At 38.4% G+C, this 21,617-nt stretch overlaps 1 protein-coding gene across 3 annotated transcripts in view; it reads left to right on the top strand.

Moving 5' to 3' along the window:
- The window catches only part of TMCO4 (transmembrane and coiled-coil domains 4), a 148,904-nt gene that overhangs the window by 95,595 nt on the left and 31,692 nt on the right, over nucleotides 1-21,617 (top strand). For all 3 annotated transcript variants that reach the window (XM_053690304.1, XM_053690302.1, XM_053690303.1), the window contains exon 13: nucleotides 4,682-4,799. In XM_053690304.1, the coding sequence (XP_053546279.1) occupies nucleotides 4,682-4,799 (118 nt within the window). The remainder of the gene's footprint in view (nucleotides 1-4,681; nucleotides 4,800-21,617) is intronic.

Raw genomic sequence — 21,617 nt, 5'->3', positions numbered from 1 at the left:
GAGTAAATTAGAAAGTTGATTAAAATGTAAGGGCTCTATCTGAATCATGAAAGAAAACACTGGGGTTCAGTGTCCCTTTAAGGTACACGAAGCCCCAACTTTTTCTTTCATGATTTAGATAGAGCATACAATTTTACTTTTTTTATCTAATTTGCTTAATTTTCTTGGCATTTTTTTGTTGAAAAGCATAGGTAGGTTTAGGAGCAGCGATACTCTACTGCGAGTTGGTTGGAGGCTGCACATATATGATTCTTGTCTTTGGCTCAACCAATGTGTTCAGCTAGGTCCCAGTAGTGCAGTGCTGCTCTTCAACAAACGATACCAAGAGAATGAAGAACATTTGATAACAGAAGTAAATTGGAAAGTTGTTTAAAATAATTTTATGTTCTATCGGAATTCTGATTATTTTTTTTTGGTTTCATGTACATTTAAAAAAATGTTATGCATAAGAAAGCGCACTATTTATATGTTAACAATATTTTTTTGCATGAAAAAAAGGTTAAGTCTAAGCTGTTTATTTTGATTTTGAAACTAGCAGGAAGTGCAACTGGGCCTCGAGGCCTGATTGCTCATTGACTGATAAAAAGTAGACACCTATGCCTAATAAAAAAGAAATCCCACAGCTTTATAAGCGGACAATAACATGCCTGACGAGCATTAAAGGGATAGTAAACCCCAAAATTGTATTTTATGATTCAGATAGAACATACCATTTTAAACAACTTTCTGAATTACTTCTATAATCACATTTACTTAATTCTCTTGTTATCCTTTGTTGAAGGAACATCACTACAATACTGGCAGCTAGCTGAACAGATCTAGTTATCCAATCACAAGAGACAAATGTGAGCAGGCACCAATTAGCATCAGCTTCCACTAGTGTAGGATATGTGTGTATTATTTTTAACAAGGGATACCAAGAGAACAAAGCACATTTGAAAATACAAGTGAATTTAAAAGTGTCTGAAAATGACCTGCTCTATCTGATTCATATGAGTAAAGTCAGATATTGGGTAATCCTAGGATTACCCGGGTAAAACAGACATTACCCAAGCGGCTGTGGGTAAAGCCCTATGTAAGATCATACTCATCGAGTCATCGCATTAAACATATATACGGTGCACTTTAATTCCCCATCTTCACTATCTTTTTTTGCCTCCGCCTGGGGGCTTCAAGGGGGGCAAAGCCCACCTTCAACCCCCCAGGCGAAGGAAAAAAAACAGGGTAGATGGGGGAATTATAGTACATTGGGCTTTACCCGGATTTCTTACTCTACCCGTAACATATATATATATAAATTCTCATAGGTATATAAAAAAACAAAGGCTTTTTTTCTGTTTAAACGGAGTGGTGGCAAACATTTAAAATATTCTCGGGTACTTTGAGCAAGTTTTTCTTTGAACTTCCCAGTAGCAAAGTGATTAATTCTTTAACCCAATATGACATCAACCGCATAACATTCCTGAGCTGCAGGAATCTGTCTGCATATGGAAACCGACCGTGCTCCAGTTCCATATGAAGGCAGATGCCAGATCGTTGCAGACAGTGACACTGTGTGTGTCCGATCTGTAATGATCATCTGCTGGTGCCGGTGGGAGGGAAGCGGGAGGCAGGGGGGACAGCACCTGGGTTGCGCTTGCTGATTGGTGGCTACATTTAGCGCTACCCAGGTGCTGAACCAAAAATGTGCTGGCTCCTAAGCTTAGATTCCTGCTTTTCAAATAAAGATACCAAGAAAACGAAGAAAATTTGATAACAGGAGTAAATTAGAAAGTTGCTTAAAATTGCATGCTCTGTCTGAATCATGAGGGAAAAAATTGGGTTTCATATTAATAATACAAATATAATACAAATATAATTGTTATATTTGTATAATCACATTTATTTATATGTCAGCATTGCACTAAACCACTGTAATCACATTGCTGTTTAGAGAGAAATATTTGGAGTGCATCACTGAATCTTACATATCATGTTGCCCCACTGGGTCTATACATTGTAAGATTCCAGGTCCTGGTGGGAACAAAGTACTTAAATTGGTTTATCACTTAGCATCTTACACATGGCAACTGATCAATTCTGTTACTGATGAGAAAATATATCAGAGTTACGAAATGTTAGTGCAATTTATCATCCCGACTAGCTCGCTTTATATTATTCCACCTATATGTCTTCAGTGGTGGTTGTATATTTTTGTCAGCTTGAGCAAATTGCTCATTATCCCTGGCAGTATCTCGGCTTTAACAGCTGAGTGTTTTGAACAGTATAATAGCGATAATTAGCATGGTGTAAAAGCAACGCTTGCATTGTTATTTACATGAACACCCTTGCTAATATCAAATTCACATTACGTCTACCAATTCTCAAGACGATCAAATAAAACAAACAAAATAAATGGCTGTTCTGGATCGCTTGAATTCACATTCATTTATTTGTGCACTGGAATGTATAAGCGAATACATTTATTAAAATGTAATAATAAAATGCAGAATCAGGAAATATTAAGAGTAATTAAATACACAAACCTCTAGCAGCAAATTCTTTGAATTTATTGGACAGATTCTTCGCACTAACAGATTGCTAATTTATAATATTCATAAGTATTTAGAGGCTATGGGGCCGATTTATCAATGTCTGTCCGACATGATACGCTGTAGCGTATCATATGCGACAGACATCGCTGAATGCCGACAGCATACGCTGTCAGCATTTAACATTGCACAAGCAGTTCTGGTAAACTGCTTGTGCAATGCCGCCCCCCTGCAGATTGGCCGCTAGCAGGCAGGGGGTGTCAATCAGCCCGATCGTATAGGATCGAGAGGACGGATGTCCGCAGCCTCAGATGCAGCGGACCAGTTAAGGAGCAGCAGTCTTTGCTGTTTCCGGCAAACCTGAAGGCTCGTGCGGAAACAGGGGCATCAGGGGCTATTCTGCCCTTGATAAATCGGCCCCTATATGTGTAACATACTGTGCAAGGTAAATTACTAAAGAAATCACTTTGCGTCTTTAACATTGTTCATCTAACCAGACGGCTCAGCTGCAGCATTGTTCGCGTTTTAAAAAGGACATAAAACACTTTGAGATCGTAATATGAAATGTTTAAAGGGGCAGGAAACCCAAAACTATTCTATCATAATTCAGATAGAACTTACAATTTTAAAAAAAAGTTTGCAATTTACTCCATTATCAAATTTGCTTTGTTCTCATGTTATTCTTTGTTGAAGAGATATCTAGATAGGTAGCGTGCACATGTTTGGAGCACTACATGACTGGAAATAATGCTGCCATCTAGTGCTCTTGCTAATATTGCTGCAGACACGTGCACACTCCTAAGCGTACCTTCCTGCTTTTCAACAAAAGGATAACAAGAAAACAAAGAAAATGTGATCATATATATAGCCATTGCAATATACACCGATTTTTATTTTTTTTTATTTTTTTCTTTCTTTTGCTGTAAACTTGTTTGCAAAGTTCTGCTGGTCTCTAGAAAGGCTAAACAAGCAAAAGCAGCCAGCTTGGTTTCCTTCAAAATGCTGCAATTTACCTAAACCAACTACATACTAGACAGAGACTGCTTAGAGCAGTGCACAGACTAATATACGGGTAGCTTTATCGGACCACTATTAAGGGCCATAAGATAAACATGTTCAACAGAAGATAGGTTTTTAATAAAATAAAAGCTTTAAGGACTTTAAAAACAATTATTTTGTATTTAGGTATTCTTCAAATCGGTACTTAAAGGGACATAAAAAAACCTCTCTAATTTACTTTGGTTATCAAATTTATCAATGGGGAGACAGACCGGCATTACCATGCATGCGCTCCACTGTCGGTAGTGTAAGAATTCATTAGCCAATCAGCTTTGGCTACCATGATGTGTCACAACACATGTTCATGAAAGGCACACGCATGCGCGCTACGGGCAGAGGGAGGTCCGCCATGAAGTAGGAGTAAACACTGATTCATAGCTCTAGCATTGCAGTCAGTAAACAGTGAATCTCGTGATTTACTGTTCACTTGTATGACGTAGCAATCACATTGGAGCATGCACGTAAAACAGGCAGCTTGGGAGCGCGCATAGAGTGAAAGTTACAATAGAGCTGTACATCTGATAACTTTACCCTCATAATAAAAAAATGTCTTTATTCTGTGACGTGTAGAGTGGGCCAACCTGCTATACACATCACTGAACTAAAACCTTGAAACTCTACGGGGCGGAGTGAAGCTACTTGATAGACAGGTGTGAAATTTGATTATATTTCAAAATGTATAATATATTTTGTATAATCAGCAATGCAGATCACATCAGCATTAAAAGCTATATTGATGGATATATATCATCACTTGTTTTGTTTACCATCACTTCAAATATCACACATGTTTATTTAATAGCATACTGCATTTTGGCATATAAGACGCTTAAAGGTAAAAAAACAGTGCAAATACTTCATACTGCAACTGGACAGCAGAGGTCACTGTTTCACAATCTTTTGGCATATAAGATGCAGTGAAATTTAAATACTTTTTAATTTAAGGTAACCACGTCTTATATGCTTAATGTAATGGTTTTATGCAAGTTATAACAACCTATCTAAATTCTCTAGCATAACATCTAGAGTTATCACTCTCCTCTGTTGTATATATCATAATTTTATGATCTGAATGTCTCTATCTCTGGCAGGGGTGACTGGTTATTGAGTTTTGTCTACCGCAGTTCTTCTGCAAAGCTGAATGTGGCAGGTCTGCAGCCAGTAAATATAGATGACCGGAGAATGGTAAATGTGGATCTGTCATCAGTGGTAAGTTCAAATTGTTCCTGTGCTCTCAGCACAAAGAGGATAAAGACTTAATATGTAAAATACAATAGCAGAACAGGTGATATCTCCTTCTGTAGTGAAAGGTTCTGTTTTTTATTTGTCACTTTCTCTGATGATCTTCACACATTTTTTTTCTCTACATTACTCAGCATAACAGACATTAAGATGGGAATGTAGACAGCTGTATTAAACCACATCTTTTATTTCTTTCATGTTTTGCAGTGACAATAAATCTCTGCTCAGTATGTGCAATTCATAGCAGAAAAGATACAGTAAAATGAAGCACTAGTTATCTGATTTAGCGGAACTGCTCTCTTCTCTGACAAATGATAAATATAAAACAAGCCCCCGAAATTCTGCCTTATATAGTCTAAGAGTTTCATGTTCCAAAAACAACTGCCTTCTCTCATTTAAAAAGGAAACAATGACAGCAGCAGGGCAACAGGTTGTGTTAAAGCAAACACTTTATTTGAAATACTTAAAACATGCCCCAGGAGGTGGCAGAACCTGACGCGTTTCGCGCCGCAACAGGGCGCTTAGTCATAGTATAGGAGGTAGGGGATAAAACTGCTCTGCTCAGCCCTCAATCTCTTCTCTCAACATATGTGGATATTGAGATAGGCTCAAGTGAGTTTAATTAGGTAAAGAAGAGACTGGAGGAGAGAGTAGAACAATCTCCAAGGGAACTAACAGATCAATAAAATATTTTAGAAGTTCTCTTGTCAGGGTGAAAGCACAAATTAAGCAATTACCATAAAACTGTAAATAGACATACAACCTAAAAGAGTGCCGGACCCTGTATTCTATCTAGTAGTTACTGAATTTAAAGGGACAGTCAAGTCCAATTTTTTTTTTCATGATTTAAATAGAGCATGCAATTTTAAACAACTTACCAATTTACTTTTATCACCAATTTTGCTTTGTTCTCTTGGTATTCTTAGTTGAAAGCTAAACCTAGGAGGTTCATATGCTAATTTCTTAGACCTTGAAGACTGCCTCTAATCTGAATACATTTTGACCACTAGAGGGCATTTGTTCACGTTTCATATAGATAACCTTGAGCTCATGCACGTAAAGTGACCTAGGAGTGAGCACTGATTGGCTAAACTGCATGTTTGTCAAAAGAACTGAAATAAGGGGGCAGTCAGCAGAAGCTTAGATACAAGATAATTACAGAGGTAAAACGTGTATTATTATAACTGTGTTGGTTATGCAAAACTGGGGAATGGGTAATAAAGGGATTATCTTTCTTTTTAAACAACAAAAATTCTGGTGTTGACTGTCCCTTTAAAGCAATATGAATCTAATTAAACCTACATATCATCATACACACATCTTATTTATTAAGTAAGCAGTCACACATTAAAAGCACTTTAGCTATATAGTTTGCCATAATATTAATATCCTACCCATTCAGATATGGGAGTTACAAGTATAACACTATTTTTTCATATAGGTAGCGAGAGTCCACGAGCATGTTACTGATGGGATTTACATTCCTACCAGGAGGAGGCAAAGTTTCCCAAACCTCAAATGCCTATAAATACACCTCCCACCTCACTCATACCTCAGTTTTAAAAACTTTGACTCCTTAGAAGGTGGTGAAGCAGGATGTGCTTGATTTCTTCAGTGAAAGGCGCTTCCAAGTATATTGGAGTCCAGTTCCCCTCTATGTACAGTGTTTGTCTGAGGGAAGTGAAGGGAGTACCGATACTGCTTAATGCCACCATGTTTTAGCCTCTGGGAAAGCTTTGCTTACAAGCTCTCTGTAAATTCGGTCGCAGAGATTCATCCTCTGCCTCCCTTTACAGATCGACGTTATACTCCTCTACCATTACCTCTGCTGATATGTTTCAGTACTGGTTTGGCTGTCTGCTATATGTGGATGGGTGTCTTAAATGGTAAGTATGAATTTGATCTTTTTAGAAGACACTCTCAGCTATAGATTGGGCACTTTTTAATTAACGTTGTTCTGTATTGTTTATGTATATGCCCTGAGTCAGTTGTTTAGTGCTTCTTAAATATTATGTAAATGATGCACAACCAGGTTTTATTTGTCATGAGTTTGTGAAACATGTTTAGTGTTTGGGGGCAAATTTTTTAATAATATAAATAAGACTTTATATAACGACCAGGAGGGCTTTAAAAGGCTTACCTCCATTTTCTTAAAATTATTTTAAATTTTTACGTGCAAACGAGCATGCAATTACGCTATTTACGTCATGTGTAACGCGTCATCAAATTTCCATGCATTTTTTTACCGTTAAAGCTCCCGCCCCCAAGTCGCCCTGTGCTCTCAAAAAATTGTTGAGGGCTAGATGCAGCATTTGTTTTTTTTACTAAGAACAATGATTAATCAGATGTTTTCTCTTTTTTATATCTTAGCACTGTTTCCCATTCTCTCAAACCTGCTATATATAGGATCATAGATATAACTTGCAAAATATAATATATTTTTAATATTTTTCTGGGGGGTTTCTCCTGTTAAGTGTAATCAGTCCACGGGTCATCCATTACTTATGGGATTATAACTCCTCCCTAACAGGAAGTGCAAGAGGATCACCCAAGCAGAGCTGCTATATAGCTCCTCCCCCCTACGTCATACCCAGTCATTCTCTTGCACCTAACTAATAGATAGGATGTGTGAGAGGAGTGTGGTTACTAAATTTAGTTTTTATTTCTTCAATCAAAAGTTTGTTGTTTTAAACAGCACCGGAGTGTGTTGTTTCTTCTCAGGCAGTATTAGAAGAAGAATCGACCTGAGTTTGTGTATGATCTTAGCGGACGTAACTAAGATCCATTTGCTGTTCTCGGCCATTCTGAGGAGCGAGGCAACTTCAGAACAGGGGACAGCGGGCAGGGTTCACCTGCAAAGAGGTATGTTGCAGTATATTATTTTCTAAGGAATGGAATTGACTGAGAAAATACTGCTAATACCAATATAATGTAAGTACAGCCTTAAATGCAGTAGTAGCAACTGGTATCAGGCTGTTATGTATGTATGTTGGCACTAAAGTATTTCTGGGGAATGGCACTTCACTAAGAAAATACTGTATACATATAACTTATAGCCTTTCTGCAGTGATAGCGACTAGCAACAGGCTTTTATTATCATTTCATATATTTAAAACGTTTACTGGCAGGTTAATCGTTTTTCTATCTGAGGTACTTGGTGAAAAATTTATGGGCATTATTTTCCACTTGGCTGTCGTTTATTTTGAATAAAATCAGTTTACTGAGCTTCCCCACTGCTGTATTATGAGTGGGAGGGGCCTATTTTGGCGCTTTTACTACGCATTAATAATTCAGTCACAGTCTTCCTTATTCTCCCTGCATGATCCAGGACGTCTCTACAGAGCTCAGGGGTCTCCAAAACTAGTTTAAGGGAGGTAATCACTCACAGCAGACCTGTGAGACTGTGCTTTGACTGTGATAAAAAACGTATATATTTTATTTGTTATTCGTTTTTTGGTATTAAGGGGTTAATAATCCATTTGCTAATGGGTGCAATCCTTTGCTAAATTAATGCATTTCATGTGAAAAATTAATTGCTATAACTAAACCGGTTCATTGTTATCTCAATGTGACAGTTTTTTTGTGTGCTTCTTAAAGGCACAGTAACGTTTTTTTATATTGCTTGTAAATTCATTTGAAAAGTATTTTCCAAGCTTGCTAGTCTAACTGCTAGTTTGTTTAAACATGTCTGACACAGAGGAATCTCTTTGTGCAATATGTTCAAAGGCCAATGTGGAGCCCAATAGAAATTTATGTACTAATTGCATTGATGCTACTTTAAATAAAAGCCAATCTGTACATGTTAAGGAGGGCCCCCAATCCGGAAACGGATCTAGTAGGGGGCAGACTTTCTCTCTTCGCCCAGGCTTGGGCAAGAGATGTCCAGGATCCCTGGGCGTTGGAGATCATATCTCAGGGATATCTTCTGGACTTCAAAACTTCTCCTCCAAAAGGGAGATTTCATCTTTCAAGGTTGTCAACAAACCAGATAACGAAAGAGGCGTTTCTACGCTGTGTACAAGATCTTTTACTAATGGGAGTGATCCACCCGGTTCCGCGGTCGGAACACGGACAAGGGTTTTACTCAAATCTGTTTGTGGTTCCCAAGAAAGAAGGAACCTTCAGACCAATCTTGGATTTAAAGATCCTAAACAAATTCCTAAGAGTTCCATCGTTCAAAATGGAAACTATTCGGACAATCTTACCCATGATCCAAAAGGGTCACTACATGACCATAGTGGATTTAAAAGATGCCTACCTTCACATACCGATTCACAAAGATCATTTCCGGTATCTAAGGTTTGCCTTCTTAGACAGGCATTACCAGTTTGTAGCTCTTCCCTTCGGGTTAGCTACTGCTCCAAGAATCTTTACAAAGGTTCTGGGTTCTCTTCTGGCGGTACTAAGACCGCGAGGAATATCGGTAGCTCCGTACCTAGACGACATTCTGGTACAAGCGTCAAGTTTCCAAACTGCCAAGTCTCATACAGAGTTAGTACTGGCATTTCTAAGGTCACATGGGTGGAAAGTGAACGTAGAAAAGAGTTCTCTATTGCCACTCACAAGAGTTCCCTTCTTAGGGACTCTTATAGATTCTGTAGAAATGAAGATTTATCTGACAGAGGTCAGGTTAACAAAACTTCTAAATGCTTGCCGGGTCCTTCATTCCATTCCACACCCGTCAGTGGCTCAATGCATGGAGGTAATCGGCTTAATGGTAGCGGCAATGGACATAGTACCCTTTGCACGCCTGCATCTCAGACCACTGCAATTGTGCATGCTAAGTCAGTGGAATGGGGATTACTCAGATTTGTCCCCTATGCTGAATCTGGATCAAGAGACCAGAAATTCTCTTCTATGGTGGCTCTCTCGGCCACACCTATCCAAGGGGATGCCCTTCAGCAGGCCAGATTGGACGATTGTAACAACAGACGCCAGCCTGATAGGTTGGGGCGCTGTCTGGAATTCCCTGAAGACTCAGGGATCTTGGACTCAGGAGGAGAGTCTCCATCCCATAAATATTCTGGAATTAAGAGCAGTTTTCAATGCCCTTCTGGCTTGGCCTCAGTTAGCAACTCTGAGGTTCATCAGGTTTCAGTCGGACAACATCACGACTGTGGCTTACATCAACCATCAGGGAGGGACAAGGAGTTCCCTAGCAATGATGGAAGTCTCAAAGATAATTCACTGGGCAGAGTCTCACTCTTGCCACCTATCAGCGATCCACATCCCGGGCGTGGAGAACTGGGAAGCGGATTATCTAAGTCGCCAGACTTTTCATCCGGGGGAATGGGAACTTCATCCAGAGGTCTTTGCCCAAATACTTCGGCGTTGGGGCAAACCAGATCTGGATCTCATGGCGTCTCGCCAGAACGCCAAACTTCTTTGTTACGGATCCAGGTCCAGAGACCCGGGAGCGGTTCTGATAGATGCTCTGACAGCACCTTGGGTCTTCAACATGGCTTATGTGTTTCCACCCTTTCCGATGCTTCCTCGATTAATTGCCAGGATCAAACAGGAGAGAGCATCGGTGATTCTAATAGCGCCTGCGTGGCCACGCAGGACCTGGTATGCAAACCTAGTGGACATGTCGTCCTGTCCACCATGGTCTCTACCTCTGAGACAGGACCTTCTGGTGCAGGGTCCTTTCAAACATCCAAATCTAATTTCTCTGAGGCTGACTGCATGGAGATTGAACGCTTGATTCTATCAAAGCGTGGATTCTCGGAGTCAGTGATTGATACCTTGATACAGGCTAGAAAGCCTGTTACCAGGAAAATTTACCATAAAATATGGCGCAAATACTTGCATTGGTGCGAATCCAAGAGTTACTCATGGAGTAAGGTTAGGATTCCTAGGATATTGTCTTTTCTACAAGAAGGTTTAGAAAAGGGTTTATCCGCTAGTTCGTTAAAGGGACAGATCTCAGCTTTGTCCATCCTTTTACACAAACGTCTGTCAGAAGTTCCAGACGTTCAGGCTTTTTGTCAGGCTTTGGCCAGGATTAAGCCTGTGTTTAAAACTGTTGCTCCACCATGGAGCTTAAACTTAGTTCTTAACGTTTTACAGGGTGTTCCGTTTGAACCCCTTCATTCCATTGATATCAAGCTGTTATCTTGGAAAGTTCTGTTTTTAATGGCTATTTCCTCGGCTCGAAGAGTCTCTGAGTTATCTGCCTTACATTGTGATTCTCCTTATCTGATTTTCCATTCAGACAAAGTAGTTCTGCGTACTAAACCTGGGTTCTTACCTAAGGTAGTCACTAACAGGAATATCAATCAAGAGATTGTTGTTCCTTCATTGTGCCCTAATCCTTCCTCAAAGAAGGAACGACTTCTGCACAATCTGGACGTTGTCCGTGCCCTGAAATTTTATTTGCAGGCAACTAAAGATTTTCGACAAACTTCTTCCCTGTTTGTCGTCTATTCTGGACAGAGGAGAGGTCAAAAGGCTTCGGCTACCTCTCTCTCCTTCTGGCTTCGTAGTATAATACGTTTAGCCTATGAGACTGCTGGACAGCAGCCTCCTGAAAGAATTACAGCTCATTCTACCAGAGCTGTGGCTTCCACTTGGGCCTTTAAAAATGAGGCCTCTGTTGAACAGATTTGCAAGGCTGCGACTTGGTCTTCACTTCACACTTTTTCCAAATTTTACAAATTTGACACTTTTGCTTCTTCGGAGGCTGTTTTTGGGAGAAAGGTTCTTCAGGCAGTGGTTCCTTCCGTATAAAGATCCTGCCTGTCCCTCCCGTCATCCGTGTACTTTTAGCTTTGGTATTGGTGTCCCATAAGTAATGGATGACCCGTGGACTGACTACACTTAACAGGAGAAAACAACATTTATGCTTACCTGATAAATTCCTTTCTCCTGTAGTGTAGTCAGTCCACGGCCCGCCCTGTTTTTATGGCAGGTCTAAATTTTAAATTATACTCCAGTCGCCACTGCACCCTATAGTTTCTCCTTTCTCGTTTGGTTTCGGTCGAATGACTGGATATGACGTAGGGGGGAGGAGCTATATAGCAGCTCTGCTTGGGTGATCCTCTTGCACTTCCTGTTAGGGAGGAGTTATAATCCCATAAGTAATGGATGACCCGTGGACTGACTACACTACAGGAGAAAGGAATTTATCAGGTAAGCATAAATTTTGTTTTTTGCAACTATGTCTCAAACTGAACCTGACTCAGAAGTTACCATAGGAACTGAGCTGCTTGAACATGTTTCTACAAACAAAGTCCATGCGGTAAAGCACTGTGGTAGCGGGTGGTGCAAGCTATAGGGGTACCACACAAATCCCCAATAATATAGCACAGTCCAAAAGAAACAGCAGCACTCACCACTTATGCAAAAGCTTCCATCTTTATTGAGACTTCAAAGAAAAAAGGCAACGTTTCGGACCTCTAGTCCTTAGTCATGTCAATGACATGACTAAGGACTAGAGGTCCGAAACGTTGTCTTTTTTCTTTGAAGTCTCAATAAAGATGGAAGCTTTTGAACATGTTTCTACTAAAGCTAAGTGTGTTTGTTGTAAACAAGCTGATCTGATTTCTTCAGCTCGATTGTGTGGCTCTAGTTTTGATAATTTATTACATTCTGACAATATTTATATAAGTACAAATGCATCCACTGTTTTTCATCAGTCTAATGCAGAAGGCATTCCTGTAGCAATGAAGGATTTTGTTTCTGCAGCCATTAAGAAGGCTATGTCTGCTATCCCGCATTCAAATAAATGTAAAACTTTAGGGATTAATGAGTTTAAAAGCTCCTGATGATAAAACTTGTAATTGTTTAAATTCTGTATTTAAAACTTCTGTTACTACTCTTGAAGTTTTCCCTATTCCAGATACTATCTCTAATGTGATTACTAAAGAATGGTCTAAACCTGGTATGTCTTTTAACCCTTCTTCTAGGTTTAAAAAAATTTATCCTTTACCTATTGCTAATTTAGAGCTTTGGGAAACAGTCCCTAAGGTTGATCGGGCTATTTCCACTCTTGCTAAACTAACTACTATTCCTAGAAGACAGGACCCTTTAGATAGGAAGCTTGAATCTTATCTTAGAAGAGCATATTTACATATTGGCTATATACTTATACCAGTTATGTCCATGGCTGATGTTGCTGCTGCTTTTACCTTTTGGTTAGACAGTCTAGCTCAGCAGTTGTGTTCGGACCCTGAATTATCTAACATTGTAAATTTACTTCAAAATGCAAATCATTTCATTTGTGATGCAATCTTTGATGTCATGAAAATTAACATCAAATCTGTGTCTTTAGCTATTCTAACTAGAAGAGCTTTATGGCTTAAATATTGGAATGCTGACATGGTGTCTAAAACAAGATTACTATCTCTTTTCAAGGTAAAAACCTATTTGGTTCTCGGTTGGATTCTATTATCTCCACTATTACTGGAGGAAAAGGAGTTTTTCTTCCCCAAGACAACAACAGTTTCAAGTATTTTTGATAGAATCTGTGGTTTTTGAATATTTTTTCTCAGGGGTATTGAATTGGATTCAGAATAAGACCTCCCATGGGAAGATTATTTCTCACCCATGTTCCAAAACACCCAGTAAAGGCCCAAGCATTTCTGAAATGTGTTTCAGATCTAGAACTATTGGGGGTAATTGTCCCAGTTCCTCTTCAGGAACAGGGGTTGGGTTTTTATTCAAATCTATTTATTATCCCAAAAAATGTAAATTCTTTCAGACCAATTTTGGATCTGAAAACTTTAAATTGATTTGTAAGAGTTCCAACTTTCAAGATGGTGACTATAAGGAATATTCTGCCTTTTGTTCAGCAAGGTCAATTTATGTCCACAATAGACTTACAGGATGCTTACCTTCACATCCCAATTCACCCAGATCATTATCGATTTCTGAGATTCTCTTTTCAAAACAAGCATTACCAATTTGTTGCTCTTCCATTTGGACTAGCAACAGCTCCGAGAATATTCTCAAAGGTTCTCGGTGCCCTTCTTTCTGTAATCAGAGAGCAGGGTATTGAGGTGTTTCCTTATTTGGACGATACTGCAGCAGCTTGCTAAATGACAACAAGCTATGCTCCTACAATCCGGGAGCTATATTAAGTATTAACATTACAGTGCAAGACTTGCTACAAGTGAAGGTCTTAATCCATTCCCAATGCCACAGAATGCTTAAATATTCCTTATATTTTTAACCAATAATGGCTAAGGTAAGCTGTTAAAAGAGAGAGACAGGGGGGCGTGTTCAAGCCGTGGCCATGTCAAGTCGCAAAGATTTGTAGCTCCGACTAAACTTTAACTATACAACTGAAAACCCTTTGTTAAGTGCATTAATCTACCACAAAAAAATGGCATGTTCACTGAAGGGAAGACTCGGAGCTTGACAAACTTATCTATCTTGTATTCTGATAAACAGAACACTTGCACTGGACTACCAAAGTTTGAAAGAGGCCTAAAACACCTTGTCAACTTCCCCCCCGGCTAAGGAATTGGCCAGGTAGAGCAGCTCTTGGTCTGCTGTATGCTCTATGCCCAGACACTCTGCCAGAACTACCGCAAGCTAATAGGAATTTAAGGACACAGTTCTACACAATGGAGTCTGCTGCTGTGGCCCTTCTACAAGCCATAGCAAATAAAATGGATAGCCATTTTAACTCCCTCGTGGAGCTTATGGAAGCGGAGCGGGTCGACTTTTGTGACAAAGCAAAGACTTGTAGACTGACTGTATCTATAACTGAGTCACTCAATACCACAACAGAGGTCCCAGATGAGCCTCCCTCACCGGATAATCTATTGGTGGATTGTGGAGAGAGATTAACTGAGGTTGCTTGGTCTAAAGTTCCACTTTATTCAGGAACAAGCTTTATCATGGTGCCCGCAATTGAAGCGTTGAGACAGGGCCTTCTGGCGATGCGGCTGGTCACTACAGGGTCCTGCGTGCCATGTGTGAGCTCCGTTCATTATATGGACCCATTGACTCATTCGCTGGGCAAATATATGGGAGCAACTGATGCCTCATCTGTTAACTGGTCTGTAAGACACACAATGGGGACTTCTTCTACACTTACCATGTCAGACGACTCTTCCCCCCTACATCAACCAGCATCTGATTGTCTCAACGGACGGAGCATTAGGAGAGACTCATTAACTTACGCTTGGGGTATGCCCATTCAGCCGCTCCTGCTGTACAGTTCGGAAGAGACTCCCCACATATTCAGCAAAGATTTACCATCTCTGATCTCAGAGGGTCGTTTAAGAGTCACAGGTCAGTCTCCTAGCTCTCCAAGGGGTATATTTATGTAAGTGCGAGCGGACATGATACAATGTAGCGTATCATTTCCGCTGCAAATCGATAAATGTTGACAGCATACGCTGTTGGCATTTATCATTGCACCAGCAGTTCTTGTGAACTGCTGGTGCAATGCCGCCCCCTGCAGATATGTGGCCAATTGGCCGATACCAGGGGGTGTCAATCAACCCGATCGTATTCGATCGGGTTGATTTCTGTCTGCGGCCTCAGAGCAGGCGGACAAGTTATGGAGCAGCGGTATTTAGACCGCTGCTTCATAACTTCTGTTTCCGGCTTGATAAATTGACCCCCAAGAGTGGACTACTTTCCTGGAAACCTTTGTTATCCTAAGTCTGGTGTCGGCTAGTAACCACGCTATGCTCATTGTTGGCAGGTCCACGGCAGGCATTTTTTTATATTATATAACACTCATGTACTGCTTTATCAAGACGCTTCCCTGATATATATCCAGATTTATGTTCCATACATTTCGATTGTCTTACTACAGCATACGCATTGTCATTTGTGTGTATATTTTTAATTAAGCTCAAAAGTCATCTCACTATTATAGAGAACCCTCTTCTTTACCTATATCAAGAGATCTGAACATGATATCCTACATTATCTTTAGAAAACAGACATTCAGGGAGATCGTCATATTTATGTGGGTATATGAGTAGTTTTACATATATTTAATGTTCTTATATTCTTACGAGTCCTTGATAATTGGCTTTTGTTCTACTTCTCATTTTATGTCCTGGGTGTACCATTTATCTTAATGTCCTAAAGTGTTCAAACTTATTGCAATATCACTTGGTTTTGACTAACTCTGGTGTTCTTAATTAGTTATATCTTTTACAATTTATTATTACTAAGGGAATCTATCATGGGTTCTGAGTTGAGTTATACAATAACCCAAAAGTGATTGTTTTCTCATATTTCCTGCCTTCTTAGAATTTGTTTTCACCGTTAATAAAGGGTTCAAGATGGACCTACTGTGCAATTAATGGAAGGTATAATGATAAGTAAATTGTGGCTTCATTAGCTTTGAACACAGGTTCAAATACACTTAATTTAACCAAAAGTAAACATTAAACCCAGTAATGTTTCATTAAGAGATACTACATGACTAAAACATAAAATTATCGCATTAAATAATACTAAAAGCTAAAGTTTTTGTTTCTTCATCTTAGAGTTCATGATGCTAGTTAATTTGTATTATCATTGGTCTAAGAGTGACCATATATATCATTTGAGTCCCTCCCCCATGCCCTATATACTCATTGGGGTCTAAGAATGACCATATATATCATTTGAGTCCCTCCCCCATGCCCTATATACTCATTGGGGTCTAAGAATGACCATATATATCATTTGAGTCCCTCCCCCATGCCCTATATACTCATTGGGGTCTAAGAATGACCATATATATCATTTGAGTCCCTCCCCCATGCCCTATATACTCATTGGGGTCTAAGAATGACCATATATATCATTTGAGTCCCTCCCCCATGCCCTATATACTCATTGGGGTCTAAGAATGACCATATATGTCATTTGAGTCCCTCCCCCATGCCCTATTTACTCATTGGGGTCTAAGAATGACCATATATATCATTTGAGTCCCTCCCCCATGCCCTATATACTCATTGGGGTCTAAGAATGACCATATATGTCATTTGAGTCCCTCCCCCATGCCCTATATACTCATTGGGGTCTAAGAATGACCATATATATCATTTGAGTCCCTCCCCCATGCCCTATATCTTCATTGGGGTCCAAGAATGGCCTCACACAGCTTGGAAGGTATTTTAACCTAAAATGAGATTTCAATGTATTAAGTTCACTTACATAGTAATTGTTAGAGACTTGACATGGTTATTTAACTAATAGGTAAAGGATTGGAAAATGTTATTACATACTAATACATAGACATGGATTGTCATACAAAAAGGTGTATCTATTAGTAACTTACCTAACACTATATTGTCTGATCCCTTTGAAGGGGGAGTGGTAGACATACATGTTCCAAGAAAATATTTGCGTTTAATACCATTGTCTTTGAAAGCTTACAAACCGGTTATATAACTACTTCTTTTCCATGTCAGTCTGCATATACTTTGTATTTTCCATGTTGTTGTAAACGGACAAAAAAAAGTTATATTCTGTGTCTGCCAAAGATCTCAATAAAAAATTAGATTAAAAAAAAAGAGAGAGACCAGCTCTTAGCATCATCAAATGCATAGTAAAAAGACAATGCAATCAAACTTACTCTGAATTTTAAATGAGCAGTAGAATTTTTTCTGACACATTCCATAATTTCCCCACCCATTGTATCATGTGACATACATCAGCCAATCACAGATTAATGTACATATACACTGTGCACAATTTGATGAAAAGTAAATAGGGAAAAAAAATTTTTAAACTATTCTGTATGTGAATGTTTTATTAATTACTTAATGATTATATTCCCTTATAGTACCATGTCAGTGCCACTTTAATGTTATCTTCCGTCTTCCTGTTATGACCTTTTCCTTGTAGCTCTGTAGGTGGCATTTCAGATGCTTCTCTGAGATTTTTACAGTTGTATTGAGTTTCATGTAATGCTCCAAATGGTAAGGTTTTGGGATTAAGGCAAAGCCTGTTCTGTACAGATATAATCCATATAGTTGTGTCTGGAGATCTGCTCTTGCTAAAAAAACATATTCAGCTACACATTGCTTGTTACTGATGTGCATCTTTTTCTACCTCTGCTTTCTCTGTGCATTTTCCCTCTCCTCTCTCTTCAATGTATCTCTCATAATTAGGTTGCTCTTGAAAGAAATGAAAGAGCAATCCATGTTTCAAGTTCTCTTCAAACTCAATTATTTCTAAATCCACTTTTCCGTCCCTTTTCATATTTATGACTTTTAATAAATTCCAAGATTAAATCGCTGAGGGTCAGGCACCTAACAGAGTATCTCCTTCGAGAAGGTTTTAAACTGTGAATTTATTTTCTGCTTCAGCGCGTAACATAACCTTTTAAAGTCCTTTAAAATCAGTGAATTGAAAGTTCTCAGATGGACAGAGACCTGTTCCTGTCGGCTTATTTGTCAGTAAATCCATCAAATCTAGCAGTAACAAAAATAGGAAGTGAACTTTATGCCCTCTCGTTTTACCGGCTTTTTGTGCATATAAAAGTTATCCCTGATAAATATGAATGATAGAATTTACACACGCCTGACCCTTGTCATGCTATAGATACAGACTTACAGTTCATTCTCTCCACAAGATCAGAGTTACAGAGTTTAAATATCACATGAATACTGATCTGGAAATACCAAATAATAATATAAGTTCTCACATTTTATAAATTAATATTTGCCACCCCAAATATTCATTATTTACTATACATATAGGGCTCGAGTACAAGTGAAGCGCGAAAATATGAAAGCTGATGTTAACATCACTTGAGTTAAATCAATAGCGTTTTAGTTGTTTTTTATCACTTGATCGATCTTCAAGGGCGCTAATATTTGTGTGTCGGATAGCACCAGTGCGCTAAATCCATCACATAACAGATTGCTGTGGGGGTACTCAGTAAAATTCATGTTGGATATCGCTGGAGTGCTAAGCTGACCATGTAAGTATTAGAGTTCTTCATGCAGTTCTGAGCTATACTATTAATAAAAATGGTTTACTTAGAAAGCAGTACATTTTACAGCGCATTTTAGATTGCGCTCAAGCTCAACACTTAAATTACGAGCGCACTAATAGAGCTCCATGCGCCATCCATTTTATGTATAAGGTTCGATAAAAATGTTTCGGCTACATCAAAGTATTTAACCATCCATGTGTAGTGCTAGATTGTGCGTTATGTTTGACACAAGATTTTGCCAAAAATATTGCATCCTGCGTGAACGATTGCCTCCACATGTAATCACGCCTTTTTTTTTTTAAATGTTGGAAGTTCTGTTTCTTTTATGCTTTGGATATCTACTCCAACTCCTATAGGTGTCTTTCTTGAAATCCCCTGAGAACCTTTCACTTTTTTATTGGAGTCTGAACTTTAAAGTGAAATGAGTGATTTTTTTTTTTGTATGCATTAACAATGTTTAGCCACAATGTGTCTACCCACAACTTTGGCTTACTTGTTGTAGCCAATCAGAACCTGTTACTGGAGTATATAAGGCTTCTCATGGTGATTACGTTATTAAAACTTGCATTGTTTTGCAGTTCCCTATCTGATCCCTTCTACCGAGACCAGTTAGGGACAGATGTCTGTCCCTAATGAATGTTTCTCTTGTAAGGTGTATCCAGTCCACGGATCATCCATTACTTGTGGGATATTCTCCTTCCCAACAGGACGCTGCAAGAGGATCACCCACAGCAGAGCTGTCTATATAGCTCCTCCCCTAACTGCCACTACCAGTCATTCTCTTGCAGCTCTCGACACGATAGGAAGTAGCTAGAGAGATGTGGTGAATTTATGTAGTTTATCTTTAATCAAAAGTTTATTATTTTATTTATTTTTTATTATTTTTATTATATTAGTTTTTAAATGAGCGAGAGTTATTATGGGGACAGGCAGGAAAACATTACATTTGGCCTTTGACTGGTTGATACCTAGAAACACTACTCCTGATTGGCTCACTGGTTATGTCCTTAGGCTCAGCAATGCATTTATTTAAAAATAAAATGATCTAATAAATGAGTGCATTTTTGTTTAACCCCTAGGCTGCCAGATAGGGTTTTTTTTTCAATACATTGCAGCCAAGAAGATAGCTTTACCACATTTATTTCATTTTTATTTCCTCCTGTATCATAATATGTATAACTGTATTGGCATCCGTCTTCTTTGTAAAGAACGGGCAGATCTGCTGTTGTGTAAATAATAAACGGAATTGCATAGTGGAGCATGCAGAATATTAATAGAGTCACGTAGATGTCTTATTTTGTTTATAAATTATGTTTTTCTCACTGCAAATGCTGTGCAGTGAATAAATTCATAACTGTTTCAAATATACTTTTATGTATTATTAGTTATGTTTGAACATTGAGGGTTTTCCGGTTCTGAGAAGACATCACAAGTTTAACCCTCTTACGTTGTTGTCCCTAATTCTTTTCAGCAGAGGTGACAAACTAACATACTATAAAACAATGAACATGAACTTGTGCCCTCTTGCTGTGAAAAACTGTCAAATACATACAGATAAGAGGCAGCCTTCAAGGGCTTATAAATTAGCATATTAGCCTACTTAGGTTTAGCTTTCAACAGAGAATACCAAGAGAACAAACAAATTTGATAACATTAAATTGGATAGTTGTTTAAAATTACATGCTCTATCTGAATAATGAAAGTTTAATTTGGACGTTACTGTCCCATTAATTTATTGCAAGACTTCAGAAAAGTCTTGTCATTACACAATGTTTTCCTTAAGAATAAATAGAAATGTATTGACGTTTAAGGAAAGACAGGATCATTTTGGCTAAATATCTATTGCCTTACATTATTTTAAATGTTATTTATGATTTTTTTGTAATCTACACTTCCCTGATCAAACCTCAATGCTCCTCTCCAAAATGTGGTATGAATTCAAAACGCGTAGTGAAATCTAGTCTGGCTAGACATTAAAGAGCACAGCTCACTGTTTTTCTGCTGCAGTGCAAGTAATGTTAATATTTTTATTCAGTATCTTTGATTGCTTTTTAGTATGTTACACATGTGTGTTGTTATATGTATATCGAATTGATAAGGTTGTTTTATTATATAAACAATAGCAGTTGTTCTTAAAGGGATATGAAACGGTCATCCTTTAGTAAAAACAATTATGTTAAATCAAAATAAACATAACAAGAAACAGACTTTGTAAAAAAAAAAGATTCATTAAAATTATGGTGGAGTTAAAAGTTCGAGATTAAAATCCTCCATGTCTCAAAAGTAAATCAATATAAATTTATTGCATAGGAAATTAGCACATCTAGGCAAGTATCCCCGCTTGATTTTTCCCCAGTAAAACTCCATATACACTGTTACCAATGCACACAAGGTTTCTGGGTAAGATATGCAAATTAGATGTGCAAAATCTCAGTCTTTTTGCTTCAAATACAATCCCTTAATAGGGCGATTGCAGCAAATACAGAAATCACTGCTAGACAGCCTGTTTCGTTCTTATTAGAACTCTTCAGTAGCAGATAGATTTCTGATTGCAAAAAAAAAATACATGTTGCAATAATCCATATTAAAGGGACAAGAAACCCAAAATGTTTCTTTCATGGTTCAGAATACAATTTTAAACAACATTCCATTTAACTTCTATTATTTAATTTGCTTCGTTCTTCAGATATCTTTTGTTGAAGAAATAGCAATGTGCATGGGTGAGCCAATCACACGAGGCATCTATGCAGCCACCTATCAGCAGCTACTGAGCATATTTAGATATGCTTTTAAACAAATGATATCAAGAGAATGAAGCAAGTTAGATAATAGAAACAGATTGGAATGTTGTTTAACACTGCATACTCTATCTGAATCAT

The sequence above is a fragment of the Bombina bombina genome, chromosome 8, assembly GCF_027579735.1.
Source record: "Bombina bombina isolate aBomBom1 chromosome 8, aBomBom1.pri, whole genome shotgun sequence".
NCBI classification, from domain to species: Eukaryota; Metazoa; Chordata; class Amphibia; order Anura; family Bombinatoridae; genus Bombina; species Bombina bombina.
Note: the sequence above shows the minus strand (reverse complement) of the source record. Positions and strands in the feature narration are given on the sequence as shown.